The sequence below is a fragment of the Mytilus galloprovincialis genome, chromosome 13 (genome assembly GCF_965363235.1).
Source record: "Mytilus galloprovincialis chromosome 13, xbMytGall1.hap1.1, whole genome shotgun sequence".
Lineage (NCBI taxonomy): Eukaryota > Metazoa > Mollusca > Bivalvia > Mytilida > Mytilidae > Mytilus > Mytilus galloprovincialis.
The window spans coordinates 56299430-56319558 of NC_134850.1; the positions used below are offsets into that span (position 1 = coordinate 56299430).

Consider the following 20129-nt stretch of genomic DNA (forward strand, 5'->3'; position numbering starts at 1 on the left):
TATGCTCATATTTTTTTATTTCTTCAATAAAAAACTATCATTTTCTTCGTTACTATTATTAACTAGAATAGTTTGCTTATTTTCATCAGCTGTTACAGTAAATTCAAAGTCATCAAAACTTTCTTTGGTGTCCACTGCTCTTCGGCACAATGTACAACAAAGGCAACTTAATCCTCCAATAATTAATAAAATACCTGAAAAACGTATACATAATTTATTACAAGGTCACATAATTAAATATCGTTACAGAGAGCTTATGAATTTATGAGTTACATATCTTTTTTCATTTACTGAGGTGTGGCTAAGGTGAAGTTTTTTTTATTGGTTCACGCCAATTTACGGGAAGTGTATTGCTATAATTCCGTTATCATTACGTCCGTCTTACCGGGCGTCTGTCCATCATCGGAGGTCAGGTTGTTTGTTTTTGTGATTTTACTCCTCTTATGCTACAGTTACCTTTATTCGCCCTACGCCCATTATTAAATTAACCTCTATCCAAAATTGCAGTGACCAATCATATGCAAGCTCAGAACGTAAAATAATCAACAACCAGCTCATTCTTTTGTAAAGGTATATGATGCAAATGCGAATCAAGCAATGAATTGGACCGGTTTTGAATAAAACAAATTACCATCATATAATTTCATCAGGGTTTTTCATGGCTTAGTATTTGTATGAAATAAGGAATATTTACAGTTATTTTTCTTTTATCTTATTTTAAAGTTGTATATACCTGCTACTGTGAAGGAATCTCCGTAAGTTCCACCATAATTAATGATAAAACCTAAGAATAAAAAAATCAAATAAATAATATCATACAAAACATCTATCATTGTCTTTTGACATATTGTATTTACATTTCATTTCTATTGTAGCTATGTCATGGCAAGCATGTAGCTATATGTCATGGCAAGCATGCGCTCAGAGTCATATTGATCAAGTTGTAATTTAGTCGAAAATGATTTATAACGAAATTGAACCTGAACTTGAAACTAGTAGATTGTATATTATCAACCGACAAAATAGAAACTGCACTCTGTGTAGTCAAATGAAATCGGGGGCGAAATTCATTTTATCTTGGAATGTCTTGTATGTAAGGAGAAAAAATAGCATGGAGGAGTTACAGCAGACCAAATAATTCAAAGTATAAATTTTGATGTCTATAAAAATAAGCCTATTGAACTTTACAATTCATACAAATCATAAATTATCTGTTTGTACTCCAGACTGTATCTAGTGTGAAGCCATCGATATTTTTTGTTGTTCAAATGTCTTTAACTATTTGTATAATCTTAATTATTACGTATATTGTACATACGTAGTTTTATATACCTTGTTAAAATAATGGTTTATTGGAATAAAGATATATTAAAATGTACGAGTACACAACAAGGTAAGTGTAATGGATCAGTTAAATTAGTCTGAGAGTAGTATTCATTCAGTCCAAATCATAGATCAAAAATAAACTGACAACGCCATGGCTAAAACATAAAAGACAATAACAATCAAAACAAAGGAGTAAACAAAGACTAAAAAAAACAAAGGACATTTACATCAACAGTTATAAAAAATAAATAAGAAACAACACGAACTCCACTAAAAACCGGGAGTGAAATCAAGTGATCCGGAAGGGTAAGCATTTCCTGCACTATATACGGCACCTGCCCGTCCTGTTATTTTTTTGTTCAGTTCGGTAATGAATGATGGTTATTATGACTGAGGAAAAATATTGGATATGATTTCTGACACACTTTTGTCATAATAGTCAATCAGCTCAAGATGGCGACCGTAAAATTTCTTGAGTGATGACCTTAAGGGCATACGATACAGTTACAGTGGAGGTAATGACGTTGCTAACGTAAATAATTATTTTTGCGACTTCAAACTATGACATATCGGGAAAAGATTCAGATTTCGACTGATTTTTATCATTCAAACTTATTTTACTTGAAAACAATTTCATGGACCCATCTTTTTTAAAATACCATTCGGTTTGATTACGCGAGACGATTATGTGTGCCAATTTTCATGAAAACCTAAATAGTGCAATTTTTTTTATTTGATAAATGTACATAAAAAAATTATGTCTTTTTCTACATTCATGAACATTTGATGAATGAAAGTTATTTTTGAATAAAAAATGTATTAAAATTAAGGATACTTATAAAATACAGAAATTACAAATTATGTAACAAAAACAATTTGTGTTTATCTTTTAAAACAAAAAAAATATGTCTTTCTTTCCAAAGGGAAAATACGGCCACAAATCCGAATTTTCAGCAAATATACAAAATTTCGACCTTATTTTACTCAAAAGGGATAACTGTATTGTATTGGAAGCTTTAAGGACGTCCATCGGTAATTTTCCTGTCGCAAATTAAGTTTACCTGGCGACGCGTAGCGGAGACAGGTAAACGGGTATTTGCGACAGTAAAACTACCAATGGACGTCCGCAAAGCTTTAAATACAATGCAGGTATCTCTATTCTAATGCAAAACAAAATCATAATTAAATTTCAATCATTATTTCTGTATAAAATCTTCATTAAAGAAAATTCCGCGAATTTCCCTTCACTAGGTGACGTCATAGGTATGCATCCGGCCTCAAACATAAACACCGGGCGTTTTCTGGCTTCTGTGCCGCTTCAAAATGTAACACAATTTGATAAAAGGAAGATTTTTAGGTCAACATGCGAGTTTTTGGCTTATTATTGTAGAAATTACATGTCAATACATTCAGTAATTCAAAATGTCAGCTTCCTTAGTTACAGACAAGGAGATAGAGAATTTTACGCTAACTGTCATCCAATCAGAACCATTGATACAAAATGATTGCATTAGAATTTTTATTACATATTTGATTTAATCAGGTAAAAAATAGTCTACATTGAATTTTTTATCAAAATGTAAATACGGAATGAAAACTGTATCGTGTGCCCTTAATATGATTGATTCATAGCCCTGTCTTAGCAACTTTTGAGAAAGCAGTATTCCTCGTTCAACAAAATCAACGTACTTTGGGCTATCCCTAGAGTAACGTATCAATTGAGACACATTTAAAAATTTACTCCATATGCTGGTGCCGCTGGGATGTTGGACACACAGACAAATAATAGTAAAATAAATTGGCTTTTACTGTAAACATGTGTATGAAAAAATATAAAGAATAAAAATTACCTGCCAGAGGCGGTCCTATGAATGTTCCAGCTCCAACATATATCATGAGATAACCAACACCATGCGCGAGTTTCTTATGTCCTAAAATATTTATAACTATAGAATTCACAACTGCCCAACAACAACCAGAATATCCGCCAAGTAGGCAGGCAAACATCACTTTAGCTGTTGTATATGAACTGAATAAAGGAAAGATGATGGTGCCTAAACCTAATAAACTAAATACTCCAAATAACATTAATAACTCGTCAATGTTATGACTGTTATTAGCCATACCAAATAATACACGTGTGAAACAGCCAGATATACCGGCTATTGATAAAAATATAGACACTTCCATTTTCGATGATTTTGTTTGGAGACAATACTCAGGATAATGTATATAGAGTAGATAAATACTAATATTTGCAAGGAAGAATCCTAAACATACACACAACATTGAGCCACTCCGAACAATCTCCATATAAGACGATACCGAATCACAGAAACTTTCTGTACGATTTGAGTTCGCAGATTTCATTGCAAGTTCTGTTTTAGATGGTCGAAATAAGGCACCGAACACACAGTTTTGTAATGCAAGTCCTCCTAATAATAGAAAAAATCCGGAGTAATTGTATTTCTCATATATTAATTGGAAAACAGGAGTAAGAATGAAAGGTCCAATTCCACCACCTGATATAGCTATGCCACACGCCATGTTACGTTTCTTTTCAAAGTTAAACGCTATCACTATCAACCCAGTGTTGTAGCATAACCCAAGTCCTACTCCTGAAAATAAGCAATAATATTTAGATTGATTAATTGATGGATTGGTGGCGTTATATGTCCCTTTTATCACTATTTGATATATGTGTGCGCGGTTAGTTTTCACTGCTAAATGAAACCACAGTACCCTTAGAGAATCATGGAGCTTGAATTGTCAGAAAAACTGAAAATCCAAGTACGCAAATATTCGATTCGAACTTTCGGGGTTTGAACTAATGATGGCAGTGTTGACAGTCTTGTGATACAGAAGATGGAATACAAAGATCATTTTGGCCACCGAGGCTCATTTTCATTAGAATTGCTAAAGTGTAGCTTTAATGAAAAATTTAAACTAGTTCTTAAATTTCCATCGCAGTCAATAATACATTCAAAAGTGCTTGTATTCGTTTTATATTCTTCAAAATTAAAATATTTGTCAATTACGATGTATGTGTTGTAGCACTAATAGTATACATGCAATAGACTTTTATACATTAACGTCTTTCGACTCCGGATTATACAATTTTTCAACAGGCAACCCAATCTGTAAAACATCCTATTACTCTGTCAAGTTAGACGAAGCAAAACATAAGTAAAATCAAACACATGATTGGTGTAATTTGGGGTGAAAGATTACTGTTTTCCGATGATTTTGTCGTGTACAGAAAACATACAACAGTACACTCCCCCCTCTAAATTGTACCGTTTGTAAACTTGATTCTATCAATTTAAGTTGCTCTTACTTTACAGAGTATCAGGATATCCTACCACAGAAAAAGTAACCTGTCAGAATCAAAAGTCGGAAATATGAAAATAGTCTATTGTGCTGTTATACCACTGTCCTAGGTTGGGGCTAACATGTTTAACCCCGCCACATTATTTATGTATGTGCCTGTCCCAAGTCAGGAGCCTGTAATTCAGTGGTTGTCGTTTGTTTATGTGTTACATATTTGTTTTTCGTTCATTTTTTTATATAAATAAGGCCGTTAGTTTTATCGTTTGAATTGTTTTACATTGTTATATCGGGCCTTTTACAGCTGACTATGCGGTATGGGCTTTGCTCATTGATGAAGGCTGTACGGTTACCTATAGGTGTTAATGTATGTGTCATTTTTGGTCTCTTGTGGACAGTTGTCTCATTGGCAATCATACCACATCTTCTTTTTTATATTGGAGTTATCAATTCAGATAATGCTTAATTGACATATTTACGCTGCAAATATTTAATTTTATTACAGTATTTTCATTTGTATGTTACAACAATTAACTTAGTTATCTGTGTATTTGCTACCTAGAAAACAAACTCGTGTCATGTTATAAAACCTTACGCAAAAGCATACATATGTATTCACTAATTAACATATGAATAGCACACTAATCATCAATCTGAAATTTCAATGATTCAGTCATTTCCTCTTTGTGTTAAAAAAAACACTTATACATGACCTCTTGCGCTTGATAAGACACTCTTTTAACGTAATAATTATAATTATTGTCACAACGGTGTGTTAGAATCTCAAATGGTTTCGCCTTTTAAACAGCTTTCTTATCTTCTTTTCATAAACAGAATTAGGTCAGCGTTAATACTTATATATACATATATATACCAATTTATTATTGATTCGTGTCAATATATTAGCAAGTTGGAATACACCTACTATGTCCCACGCAGATATACTGTTGGTGTTATTATTAGTAGGGATGGCAACGAGTACTCGAGTACTCGGGTACTCGATCGGAAGACCGAGTACTCGAGTACAGTTTAAGTACTCGGATACTCGTTTGCCTGTTATACATCTTGAAATATTTTCTCTTCACATTTCCACTCACTTTAGTTCCGTTGAAATATCACCTTCGTAATACTAAATAGAATCAATTAAGAACATAAATATGTTTATCCTGATGTTTAGTAGTACCAGCAACGTTCTTTCCTTCCGAAAGAAATTTTTAATGTGCACTACTTGTAACAAAAAATAGAAAGTCAAACAGTCTTTCGTCTGAAATTGTTGACCAGATCATATTTCTAAACAATAACAAAATCAAAGTGACCTGCGGTGAACCCTACACAACTGATGCGAGACATTTTAACGGTGTTTGTACAGGGATCAACACTTTCATGGATTAATAATTAACTCATCACAAGCCGTAAAACTTACCTTTGTTTGTTTATCAAGATTGGTATGAGATGTCCTTTTTAATTAATTTATTTACTCAGCATTTGAAATTTAACTGTAATTGAAAAATAGGCGAAAGTACGAGAGCGACATTCAAACCGAAAAGTCGAAAATAAACTGACAACGTCATGGCTAAAAAAAAAAGAAAACCAGACAAACGATGGTGAGAAAAAACCAAAAAAAACACAGAACAAATAAGACTGATCAACACGAAAAAGCACAAGTAATTTGAAGTCCAATATTCTTGTTGACAAATTAATAGACAAGTCGTATCATAATAAATACCAACTCCTCAGGAACAGGTGATACATATATTGTCTAATAACTTAGTCGGACTTTATATTCGAATATTTTTGATTTTATTGGAATTTGGTTCATAAACACGTACACAAACAATAATTGGTATTATCATTATGATATGTTATTTGTAGAAACGGCGGTCGGTAATTCATTGTTTAATTGATACCAAAAAAATCAGAGGAGCAAGCTATGTTTGTAGTACATTTGTCTTATGTTTATAAAAAGTTGTAACAAAAATACTGCATCCCACCTAAAATCTAAACTTTTCAATAGACGTTAAAGATTCATCCGAGTACTCCCGAGTATCTTGACCGAGTATCCGAGTATTAAATTTCAAATCTTTTGACATCCCTAATTATTAGTCATTAAGAGCGTCTCTGATGAGTTTTTTTTTTCAATATGAACTATAGATTTGATTATGTTGATATTGAAATCATTATGGTTTTAGAAATTATGATTTACCTATTTTTGTTTCGTTTAAATCTAGGTACATCAAAACTAGTACACTCTGTATTAAAGTGCCAAGATTTAAATACCCCAACATATTGATGTGTCACACATCCTTAACCTTAATTGTCAACTTTTGTTCTGCAAAGCTATAATAGAGACAATTCTCTTCAAAACGATTTATTTTCTGTTTTTATAGTGTTAATGAATATGGGTTTCATTTTTGAATAATTAAAGTTTCTATTATGATCGCATACATTCCAGGGACTTAATTGAATGAAAGTTGCTATGACGGACAACGATCGTTTCTTTGAACGAAACGCATTATTCGTACCTCTTGTGCTTCTATCGTACTTGCGAATATCTTTTTTTTTCTATTCGTTCCGATGGTTTATAAATTCTAACCTTTTGTTTTGTCCGGGTTTATGGACCCCTCCCCACTTTTGAATTACTTTGGAGTTGTGCGAATTACTTTTTTTGGGGGTTATACTTTTTATCTTGACTGTTACTTTTTTTTACCTGAAAGAATTCCAAATGTAAGAAATGTCCATTTGATATCCTCTACAAACCCTGTTAAGACAAGTCCTGTGGATACCATGAGTGACCCTAGTATCATAGCCACTCTACAACTATATCGATTGATGATAGTACTGGCAATTGGTCCTGAAAACATAACAATGAGATAATGGCTTGCTTTTATATATCTTATACAATAGAAATATTCAAATAACTAGTAGGCTGGCAGCAACTTTATATTTCCCTGCAAACAAAATATTAAGTGATTGTCAAATAGCAGCTTGCCGTTTAGTATGTTTGTGATTTAACTTTTTTATAGATCTTTTACGGGTCATTTTTTAAAAATGTCGAATTTTCAGTACACCCATGCTAAAAAATTTATTTCTAATGGGAATTTCAGTTGTAATGGTTTAAATGAAAGCTTGTCGGAATTGTGATTCATAACATTAATAATAAACACACCTTACATCTATTTTGATAAGATTAAACTGCATTTAAGGCCGATTTTGGGGGTATTTGTGTGCGTACAGTGTCAGAAACACACATTTCAAATGATTTTTTCCTGATTTTCTGATCGCCTTTATATCTTCAATAGAGACTTTTTAAGAACGTTTATTATTACTCTAACGAAAAATCGTAGCTTCTTTATCATTGTATGTAACGTATTATCTACAAACTAAATTCAATCAGCGAACGGGAGGTTGATGTTCATCCTGTTACCGCTACTTAAATCAGCCGTTAAATTATTCTCCCTATGAATATTGAATCAGTCAGTGTTGATTTCAAAAGAACAAAGTAATCTTTACATTTAAAACGCCTCGTTTCTTGAACAATACTGTAGAGAAAAGTAATTTCAAGACATTTAGTGAAAAAAAATAGAGTATACTTTTTTTCATGTCTATGCTGTTACCAACAATTTTGATTAATTACACCAACAGTATGCTTGTAAAAAGTGCAATAACGTGCTCAAACCAAATGCACAATAGAAAACTATAATCATTTCACCAAAGGGAGAAGTTATTTCACAGTAATCAAAAACGAAGAAATTTGTCTATCCTGTTATGTCTATCATGTTACTATGGTTGCTATGGTTACAGTAACAGGATAGACAATTGTAGACAAAAACGTCGTTAAATTTTTTATCTTAACATATAGGTGCAAAACGAATGAAATATTTCGTTGTTTGAACTCATCTTAAGGTTATAACGTCTTAATCTTCCCAATTAAGCATTTGCAGGTGCAATACTGATATCGGTAACAGGATAGACTTTTATATAGTGATATATCAGAAACGTACATTCCTGTTACCAATGAAATAAAGAGAAAAGTAAACTAACTTATGATGGATTTGCTTGATGTTGGGTTTATTTGAAAGGGTGAAAAAATGCCGAACAATATAAATTGCTATCTTAGACTTGCATTACTGGTGGTAATTTTTACAACTTTTAAAAACCAATTTTTAAGGCATTTTTCAGTACAACCTGGAAAATTGGAAAACAATCTATTATTTTACAGAATGAATATATATAGAAGTTTATTCTCTTGAAAACCATCTAATTGACTACGTAAAACAAGCTTAACATTTTATCTAAACCTTTTCTTAATAACCCAAAATTTCTTTTGAAAATGGTAACAGGATAGACAAAGTATTGTACCACCGATCAAAAAATGTTTCAAGATATTCTTGTATAACATCATTAAGATTGCATCTTTTAATATGTTGTTCTTAAAGTACTGTTTGTTTTGATTTGCTTATGTAGAGGGTTGTTTGAATAAGTAACTTTAATAATTTTTTCAATTTCAAAATTCGACATGTTTTGAAAATGACCCATACAACAGTTATATCCAAATATCTACTAGGCTGTGAGTAGGTGATTATTTCCAAGTCTTCGTCTCCGTCGAACACAATTGTAGAATTTACATTTGTACCATTTTGTATTTCTTGTTAATCTGTTCTCGTCGTTATTAAATTCATGAAACATAAGCAAATAACAATCAATAAATCAATATAATTCCATATCTTTTAGACATGTTATCAATACATCTGCAACTATAAACCTTCCAATTACTGCTCATAGAGGAAAACAGAATTCATAGTAATATAAGTTTCTTTTGCATCTGGTTTTCGTCACTCTGTATCCTTTTTTGTAAGGAGGGCGGAATGATTTCAGTCTCGTCAACATGAAAATATTGGGATCGTTGTACAAGGTTCATGACCAGTCGTAAGATAAACTCTCTGGACGAACTTGAACCATGCAGCTACTATTTCAAAGGTCATCCGTTTGAATTGACAAGGTATTGATATAGCAATTGAGTGGAAGAATACACCGCCAGTATTCCCATTGACTAGAAATATGTATTTGGAACTTAAATCATCGTAGAGTAGAACAGATTATAAGATTTGCACACTGCAAAATCTGGCTCGAACAACCAATTTCGTTCTAGATACCTTGTACCAAGTCAGAACTACGACAGTCAATTGATATTTAACAACGTTTTAATAAGTTAAATACCTTAACCTTGCTCTATTTTGAGTTCCATGACTTTGATATACGCTCTATTGCAAGTCATTAAGTGTGTGCCAGTTTGGCAAGAATGTGAGAGTACAATAATACGCAAACAAAATTGTATCCAGTTTAGCAAGGACGTCCTGGACTCTCGCACATCCAATAATTCTAGTTTTGTCCCTACATGTTTAATTAATTCAATATTAACTTTAAAATGATGATATAACTTCAATTACATTAAAAGACTGAAATCTAGTAATTACATTATAAATCGTAGAGAAACAATATTGATTCTTGATTTACCTGAGCCTGACATAAAAGCTAGAAATAGTGCAGATATCCATGTTGTTGTCAATAAATCGGCATTAAAGTTTTCTAGTAGAGCTATATGTATCATTCCGCTAGCATACGCACAATAGCCCATTACAATGTGTTCTCCTACTGACCCTACGAGGACAAGCCATGCCCAACCTCTGTCGGGTGAAGTTAACATTTTAAAATGACATACACGGTTACACAATAATCATTAAAAAAGTAATTCTCACTTGACTTGATACGAATCCATGCGAGAAGAATCCCACTGTGTGTCAATGCTGTTAGTTTTGTTATGTTTATATGTGAATGTTTAACATAGCGTAAATGTTTCGCAATTTGTTTTCAAATATTGTTCATATTGTATAGTAACTGTATCCATATTTTTGTATAAGAATATTAGCTATAACCTGTGATTATTGTGATACAATTCTACTTTTAGTTCGTTTAATAAATTCCTTCATGTGTATTTCTAAATTAACTTTATTTCACCGGATAACAATTAATAGGCTTCCTGTTCTATATTTTATATTTTAAACAATTTTGTTGTTAAAGTCTTTCAAATGTTTTATGAACATTACAGAAGTAGATTTTCATATTAGCAGTCACTTGTTTTTTCAATCAGGTTACCTTTTAAAAGGAAATTGTCTATGTGCCTTTTGTGCTTTTTGTTACATATTTGTTTGTTTTTTGCGGTAATTCAAAACGAATAGATTTCAACTGTCATATTCATGACGTGGTACAGGCCATGTTATATGTATCAAATCAACTCAAAAAGGCTTATAGATAAAGTGAAACTGATCTTGCATCATTTTCATTGGAAAGAAGTTTCAAATTTTAAAATTCCACATTTTACGTTCATTTAAAGATTGAGAAACTTACAATGATATCTTGTTTTACACGCGTTCAGCTATTTTTTATGATTAACAAAACAACCAAAATGAAGTAAACAATTATGCAAGGTCCCTCCAAATACATGTCATCATATATGTTCTTTTCCATTTTGTGTAGTAAGATACCATAAATGACATATATAAGTTAAAATCATAGTACACTTAAAACACAGCACAAGTTAATAATAAGATTGTACAAATCACAGAGTTACACAAACATGAAAATAAAATAAACACAGACATAAACACACAATGCATGCACTGCACTGGCATGAGCTCTTCCGTCTTTTGTAAGTTTGAACGACCTCCCAACTTATTCAGACCATGCCTAGAGTATTTACGTTACTAGTATTTAGAATCTCAGCAGGTCAGTTGAAATTGATAATATAGTAGATTTTAGTACCAAGTCAAGAATATTGCAATTAATACTAGTATCAAAAGGTCCGTTTTTATGTTTGTTGGCGTTTGGTTTTTTTTTTTACAGATCAGTGTTTCTGTTGTTCCGTTGTTTACACCTTTCCTTTGCTTTCAGTTTATAACCTGAATTTGTTTCTCGCTTAATCAATTAATGGCTATTGAATAGCGGTATACTGCTGTTACCTTTATTTTTGTAAACTAGAAAAAGCTTTCATAAGGCATCATTTTTGCAGATGTAGCAGTATAAAGTTTAACCAGTTAAAATGATTGGTTAGTATATCGTTTTTATCATCGTCAATTATATCGGAGGGTGAAGTTGTTGGTTTGCATATTGTGCCCGTTTTAGTTATACGTTGTAATTAAGTCAGCTGATTTGTATTCAATCATTCAATTAAAATAACTTCACTAATTTTATTGTTTTATTGCTTTTTTCGCCATGTTTAATAAGAAATTTATTATGTTATGATGGTTAAAGTAATGTATGAAAGACACAAAATGTTTTGAATGAAAATTCTTTGATAGCTAAGTTCCAACAGCGTGTTATTTTTAGAATTATAGATTTTTATCTGAAGCAATGCTAATTTTTCAGGTAACCTTCCCCTTTATGTCAATTTTACAAATACAACTATGACAGTCTTTGTTTACAGTTTTATCTTGGTACATCTGTTAATTTTAGACTCAATTCAGTCATAAGCAAGTACCGTTTACATGCACATGACTTGCACATTGAAATTGATTAATATCAGAAATGCATTAGATTTAAAACTGTATAAAACATTATTTCAGTAGAAATCTATCAGTATTTAATATAAGTGTTATGTGACTAAACCTGTTCGTAAAATATAAAATAACTTTATTATTTTGGAAAGTATGTATATATCGCCAAAGGAAATCGTAAATGTTAAATTATATTTTTTAAAAGCATGCTCCTAGATATGTTTTAATTTGTATCGATTGAATTGCTTACTTGACAATAGTGTACTATGTGATGCTATCTATATTTAATGTTATATTTATTGTACCTGATACATATACTTAAGCTGTATATATTAATCGATTTTAGATAACATTTCTCATCCTAATCGTCTCTGACCACCTATTGTCCACTCAAGAAGATATGGACATTAATTTAGATTATTTTACCTGGTTTACCTGTATTTCACATATTAATACTTATATACATGTATTTATGTTAAGCATATAATTATTTACCATTCCGTTGATATTCAGCTTAAATCATTAAATAACAAAGATGCTTTCAGATTTTTAATTAAAACATAATAAATGCAATGGAAATTAATCATATATATAATTATCACCTGGAAAATCTTTAACACAAAAAGTTCTTTCTAGCTTATTTATCGCTAGCTTGGAACTTCATTATTTGCACAAATGTTTTATACTTTCTATTATTATCTACTGAAACGCGTCAGTGATTTATCATATTTAATAAATCAGTAGAGATACTACCTGTAATACTCACCTGCAAAAAGAATAAGTGATAGAAATACACCTGCAATCCATGATGTCTCAAGTATACTACTTTCAAACTTTTCGATTATGATCATTTGTATCAGACCAATTGTATAAAAGAAATATCCAGATAAACAGTGAGCTCCAAAATCTCCTACTACCACAGTCCATGCCCATCCACGATCAGGGGTCGTTATGATCATTTGAAAACTAGCTCCAGATGAAATTCAGTACACACTATACCTACTAGTAAAACAAATACATAAAGCCTTATTCTGATATACGTTATTAAACATGTATGGTAGAAGGTAAACCGGTCGGATAATGAACGTCAATGATATAACTAAGAATATTAGATATTAAAAATCTCGCCATGTTTACTAGTTTTAGTTGAATTTATATATATGTAGATTTTAAACAAAGGTAACTTTACAATCAATTTGTATAATATTATTTTCTCTCAGCTGTCAAATTTATTTTCACCAATTTGATTCAAATTTTCATATTTGATGTATAACCATGTAAATCATTCATCCAAATTATTAAAAGTCTTAAATAAAATATTTACAGCGCATGGTTCCCATAATGTGTAGCTTCGTTTCGTGTGTATCTTAGTATATATAATTCATATATCAAATTAAAAACAAAAAGGTATTATGCAGTTTTCAGAAATGAATTTTTTAACACATTCGAAATTAATTAATGCTAAAGAATAGCAACAGTTTAAATAATGTTAAAAAGTACATATGATTATGAATAGCCAGATATACTACTTTCATGTATAGAAAAAAATTGTAAAATTTTATAATGTATAACATCGATGCATTCAAATTTATTATCAAAACAAAATAGATACAATGGAGATTTATTTTGGATGCATTTCTTTTCTAACACAAACTATACAAACGACTAAGAGCGCACATGTCTTGATCATTTGTTTCTAACATATGTTTGCAAAGTATACATCAACTTTGACAAACTATTCAATCGCTAAAGATGCGTCTACAGTTTGTCGTTCGTCGTTTGTTAGTTCAAACGCTACATTTGTTTCACTTGAACTTGATGAAACGATATATTTTTTCTACGTTTGTAAACAATCTGTTGCATGCATAATTGAAAATTCAAACAGGGTCAGTAAAGACTTATTAAACGTTGTATTTGTTTCTACTTTCGTAGCGTTTAGAAAACAACAACCAACGCCACACGACGTTTACAAAGTTTTTGTTAGAAAGAAATACAGCCCAAGTCTTTAAATTATCATATGGAAAATCTTTATCAACAAAATGCTTTCTAGCTTATTAGACATTTGAGGAAACTGTCATACACCTACGATTAGACCTTTTCAACAACACTCGATACCGACTATTGATACCTACGGATTAAACATGTTAAAGTAGAACTAGAGGGGTCGTATCAAAGATAAAAATCATTCATGTATAACATGCATGTACAAAACAAAGTACTAATGTAAGTACAGATGTGGTTGTAACGATGTTATCAAAAATAAAAAGAACGAATATTTTGCATATAGCTTTTGTGGATATTTTATTCTTCTCTGTTCTTTCATTTAGTACTTAATCATGTTAATATCATAAGTTTATAAGTTAAAAAAAATCATCTCTCTTACAAATCTTTAAAACAAATGGTCAATCTTTTTTTAATTTGAAACTGTTGCATTTTCGGTAATGTGATTATTGATATCTAATCAAGTTGTCCGATTCTTCCTTGGAAGTTTGCTTCGTTTGTAAACCATCATTTTCTATTTTTTGGAATGTTATTGATGACTCTACATTTTAGCAACCCCATAGCAACACAGTTACAGATAGCAATGGCGGATCAAGAAATGTGGGGCCCACTAACTACCTAGGAGGATGCCTGCTCCAGTCATGCTTCAGTGATTCCCTATATAACCAACCAAATGTTTCCCACAAAATTGGGGGGGGGGGCGGCCACATGCCCCCTTAAATCCGCGTCTGCATAGGATATTGTAGCTGGACCATATACCTGTCCGTAACGTGTCCGAAGCATGCGTACCTATGGTTTTTTGTTTTACCCCCCGAATATAGCATGCCACTTTTTACAACCCTGGAATATGTTGGCCAAAGCTATATATATTCTTTTCAAGGTAGATTTAATTGTTAACGATATTATTTATCCCTTTGCTTTGTCGGAGCCTTTCAGATTTGGCGACTTTGTACTGATTTTTGGAGCCTTTCAGATCTGGCGACTTGGTACTGATTTTCGAAGCCTTTGAGATTTGGCGACTTAGTACTGACGACAGGATGAAGATCATATAGTACCTTTAATTGTTTAGGTGTTGCATTATGGGATGGTATGCTTCATTCGTGCCATGTCCATTGTCCGTGCCTGCCTTTTTCTCCTTATTGTCAAAGTCTGTTTTGTGATATTTCAATAAAAAACAATATAAATTAAATACAAAATAAGACATTTGACTTTTTCAAATGTTCTGTAAATATTGCCATTGAATACACACCTAAGTTCAACAAAACATGGATGAAGTTAAAAAAAAGTAGATTTAAAAGTCATCCGAGGCAAGAAAAAAACAGACCGTGTATAGTGATGTGCAGCCCTTTTCAAACGACATAAAATAATTATCTGTTTACATATTCACAACTTTTCACAGACTGTTATTCATACTCAATCCAAAAATATAATTAAAGATATAAATCACTAAATGGTTTATAACCAGAAGAAGAAAACTATCGTTGTTGTAATTGAATATAAAAAACAACTTTTTTTCACCTTTTAATTCAATCACGGACCAGTAACAATTAAATACAACCATTACTACTTTTGAGACGACCACTTACATTTTACCTTTCGTAGTCGTTGTCAACTTTACGTGTAGGAAGTTGTTGAAAAGGTCTATTAGGACTACAATTACACTTACAGGTAACACTTAAATCATGGGTCGTCTCAAAGTGTAAACATAACTGCCGTTCCAAAACAAAATCTAACTCCTATGAAGTTTTTATTATTGTTGAACATCGGGGTTTTCAAAACATGTATGTAGCAATGTGTACATATATGCATTCATTATCATACGAGTATCAAGGTTAGACATAATGCAAATGTATGGAGCATAATAGAACGGTTAAATATAATTTGATAAATTTAACACAATTTATTGAATTAACAGTAAATTCATTTTAGTAACAATACTGTTCACTTTCATACCACTATTGTTTGCTGCATGATGTTTTTGAAGTTGTATGGCACCCTGCCCCTTTCCGTCGTAATTTACAACGCCCCGCCGTAATTTGATATCGGTTCTGTAATTCATATTTAGAAAAACCATTTCGAGTTAATATCATTGGAATGAAAATCAAAATGTTAATGGCCGACATTTATTGAACGTAATTGAACAGTTTTGAAGCGAAAAAGTGCAAATACGTTTAAAGAATTTAAATATAAATAAAGGCAACAGTAGTATACAGCTGTTCGAAATTAATAAATCGATTGAGAAAAAAAACAAATCCGGGTTACAAACTAAAACTGAGGGAAACGCATCAAATATAAGATAACTACTACACAAAAGAAACACAACATTAAAATGTAACACACACAGAAACGAACTATAATATAACAATGGTCATTTTCCTGACTTGGTACAGGACATTTTAAAAAAAAATGGTGGGTTGAACCTGTTTTTTTGGCATGCCAAACCTCCCACTTTAATAGTTAGGGTAATAACATCGAATTGTACCTCTACGAATTTGAAATGTAGACAATTTAAAAAGGGAACCAGACGATTTTTTTAGTAATAGGCACTTCTTTAGTGCATCTATGAAGCAAAGGATTGGCCGTTGCATATGTTCTTGGTTGTACAAAGTCCACTTTCACAACACATCCTTTAACAATCAGTCTCAGTGATCCAGTATTAAGATTTATCAATATTGAAAACTGTCAACAAAATCGAAAGGACTACCAAAAGCACGTAATTTATCTCAAACATCCAAAGAATTGTTTACTCTAAAAAAAAATTAGGTAGTACCACCATTTCCATATATTTCATTGCAAAAGTTATCATCTGTTCAGTAGTCAGTACTTCGGTACTGACAGTGACATGATTTATAACAAACCTTTCTAAATTTGGCCGTTTATAAATTTTGAAATTCAGAAGAAAGTAAGGTTTCAACTCTCTCAGGCAAGATGACCTAAGATGGATTTGGGTTTTTTTTTTTTTTTTTTTTTTTTTTTTTTTATCATATATCTCTTTAACTGTTTCGGTACTTATACATCCTCGGCTTTCAAATCTTTGGCTTTGAGTGTTCCTAAGGAAGATAAATCCAGAAAAGCGCTTCGGACCGAAAAATTATAAATATGTGTTGTTTTCAATTTTTTATTGATAGGTTCTTTTATTATAGTTAAAAGCACTAAAAGATAAGTTTTAGTTTGCCGAGATGAAACGATCTTTTTTCTGTGTGTATTACATTCTAGTGTTGTATTTCTGTTGTGTCATAGTGCTCCTCTTATATTTGATGTGTTTCCCTCAGTTTTAGTTTGTAACCCGGATTTATTTGTTCATATCGATTAATGAAGTTCGACAAACGGTATACTACTGTTGAAACTATTGATGAAAAAGTAATTCTAAAGCTGCCTATTATCTGGTAATAAGATAAGAAATAATGATGTATCGTGTTGATCCAAAAAAATATATAATACAATCCATAAAAGACTGAAAAGGAGTTTGTAACATAAATGTGTTGAAATAAGCCTATCAAACGCCTATGCTTTGTATATTGAATATGATAGCTATAGTTGTTATCAAATATTTAGTTTCAATGTAAGTTGTCGTTTGTTTTTGATGTACTTCAGTGTTTCTGTTGTTACTGTGTTTTCCTATTATAGGTGATGTGTTTCCCTCGGTTTTGGTTTGTGACACGGATTTGTTTTCTCTCAATTATTCATGGCACCGATATTCTACTGTTCATTTATATATATGTTTTGTTACTGTACCTTATATGTATTCGACAAAACCTTACGAATTTCGGGTCCTCAACTTTTAACTTGGTATGATATTGAAACTTTTGTTTTATTTTAACGTCTATAATGAGTCTTAAACATATAAAAAGCGCATCAACGTACAAAATGATAAGCCTGGTATTATCATTATCAAAGGTCAAATGCAGTCATTCAGTTTGTTTTCGAACTTAATGAATAAATAAGGATCAAGCAGTATAAATATCGTAGATCTCTATTCTCAACATCAGTAATTAATCAGATACAATAGATCTATAGCAACGTGTTGCATTCAGTGTAATTTCAAAAATAAATTTGTATTCTTAAAAACTACCAAGGATGCATTAAGCTCCTGATAGTCACGACGATGATCATGATAATCACGACGATGCTCATGATAGTCATGACGATCATCATGATATTCACAAAGATGATAATGATAGTCACGACGATGATCATGATGGTCATGACGATGATCATGATAGGCACGAAGATGATCATGATAGTCACGGAGATGCTCATGATAGTCACGACGATGATCATGATAGTCACTACGATCATCATGATAATTACTACGATCATCATGATAGTCACGACAATTATCATGATAGTCACTACGATGAACATGATAATTACGCCGATGATCATGATAGTCACGACGATGATCATCAAAGTCACTTTTATGATGACGAAGATCACCATCATGATAATCATCAAAGCTATCAAGATAAGTAACAGCATCATAACTTTATCGCAATCACTTACATTCTATACTCCCAGCATTTAAGATATCGTTAATGACTTCGCCTGTTATATGGTTTTGAATTTGTTTTGATTTGGGTGTCACTGGTGAGTCTGACTTAGGCCAAACACAGTCTAAATCATATGCTTTATTTCTTTCACGAGATTGATGTATGTCGTATAGCTTTGAAGATATCATGTTATTGTTAAGTAATGTAGCAACATGTACTTATTTTTTTTATATAAAAATGAAATGATTTGAGTCAAAGGTTACAATAAAGTTTTCTTATCCTTACTGCACGTTTGTTATACCATAACAAATGTGTAAGGGACAACTTCTTATTAATTGTTCTTGACGTCAATTGTCTATTTGACCTGCAAAGCATATTCTTTTATTTTTTCAACGTAAATGTACAATTGCCAACTGTAATTCTTTTTAAACCTTATGTTTCGTTTCATTCACCAAATATTTAAAACCATTGCTTCAAAATTTTCATATCTAATCGACATGTCTGATCTATGGTCGGGTTGTTGTTTAATGAACACATTCCCCACTTCCATTCTCAATTTTAAATTCTATTTTTGTTTAATGTTATTTAAGTGGGTAAACCTCAGCAAATGATCCCTATAAAAATCAGCTTAAAAATATCAGACTTTGATAGAAATAATCCCGACAACTATTAAAATGCATACATCAAAATTGATGCAATTATGGTACAGTCATTTATTTTATATTCCAGAAGAGATATTGATATGGGTCTATAAAAGCAACGTTAAGATGCAAAAATAGATTAGGCCTCTTAAGGAAAACATACAATTTACAAAAAATAAAAATCTTCTAAATATAAAAAAGAAACACATTGTATTGCACCAGTCAACAAGCCTAAGAAATGTTTTGAGAGATGACATGTTAATACCAGAATTTGATCAGGAATGCAAGGAACATTCTCATGAACCAGGTAAATGTCTTTTGTTATTACGTATCTCATGTTTCGTTTTCGGAAAATTTTATTCCACAATTATATTTTAATTCAAAATTTAATTTATTCTATGAACAACAAAAATATATAAATCTTGTCACCGTTCTAAAACAACTTGTTTGGAACTCGTACAAATTATACAATCACCATTATAAGATATTGAAAAAAACTTTTTAAGTTTAATGTATTATTCACTGCACTAAAGTCCTCTTCTTACTGCCCTTGATCTCTTATTATAAACAAAACAATTCGATACATTCAATATTGCTTGTTTTAAATTTTGATTCATCATTCTTGATTGGAACTAGAAAAGTTAACAGATTTTAATCAATTTCATATGTTTTGCAACAATATATTTTGATAATGAACTCGCTAAAAAGATTATTTTCCATGAACTAATTGCTGTTTTAAATCAAAATAAACCCAAATATACACGAGAAAAAATCAACAGAGATTTTATAATAAA

At 31.4% G+C, this 20129-nt stretch overlaps 1 protein-coding gene and 1 long non-coding RNA gene across 3 annotated transcripts in view; one reads left to right on the plus strand and one right to left on the minus strand.

Annotated features, from left to right (window-relative positions):
- Positions 1–20129, minus strand: part of LOC143057627 (monocarboxylate transporter 12-like) — a 20861-nt gene continuing 732 nt past the window's right edge. Inside the window, exons 2-6 of one of the 2 annotated variants that reach the window (XM_076230971.1) lie at positions 12970–13205; positions 7361–7504; positions 3177–3944; positions 734–784; positions 1–194 (exon numbers count right to left, since the gene is read on the minus strand). In XM_076230971.1, the coding sequence (XP_076087086.1) occupies positions 16–194; positions 734–784; positions 3177–3944; positions 7361–7504; positions 12970–13162 (1335 nt within the window). In that variant the 5' untranslated portion in view covers positions 13163–13205 and the 3' untranslated portion in view covers positions 1–15. Of the gene's footprint in view, positions 195–733; positions 785–3176; positions 3945–7360; positions 7505–10167; positions 10429–12969; positions 13206–20129 lie in introns of those variants that run through there. The other variant, XM_076230972.1, reaches the window with a different exon arrangement.
- Positions 19393–20129, plus strand: part of LOC143057628 (uncharacterized) — a 13979-nt gene continuing 13242 nt past the window's right edge. The window contains exon 1 of the long non-coding RNA XR_012972758.1: positions 19393–19642. This is a non-coding gene — a long non-coding RNA (uncharacterized LOC143057628). The remainder of the gene's footprint in view (positions 19643–20129) is intronic.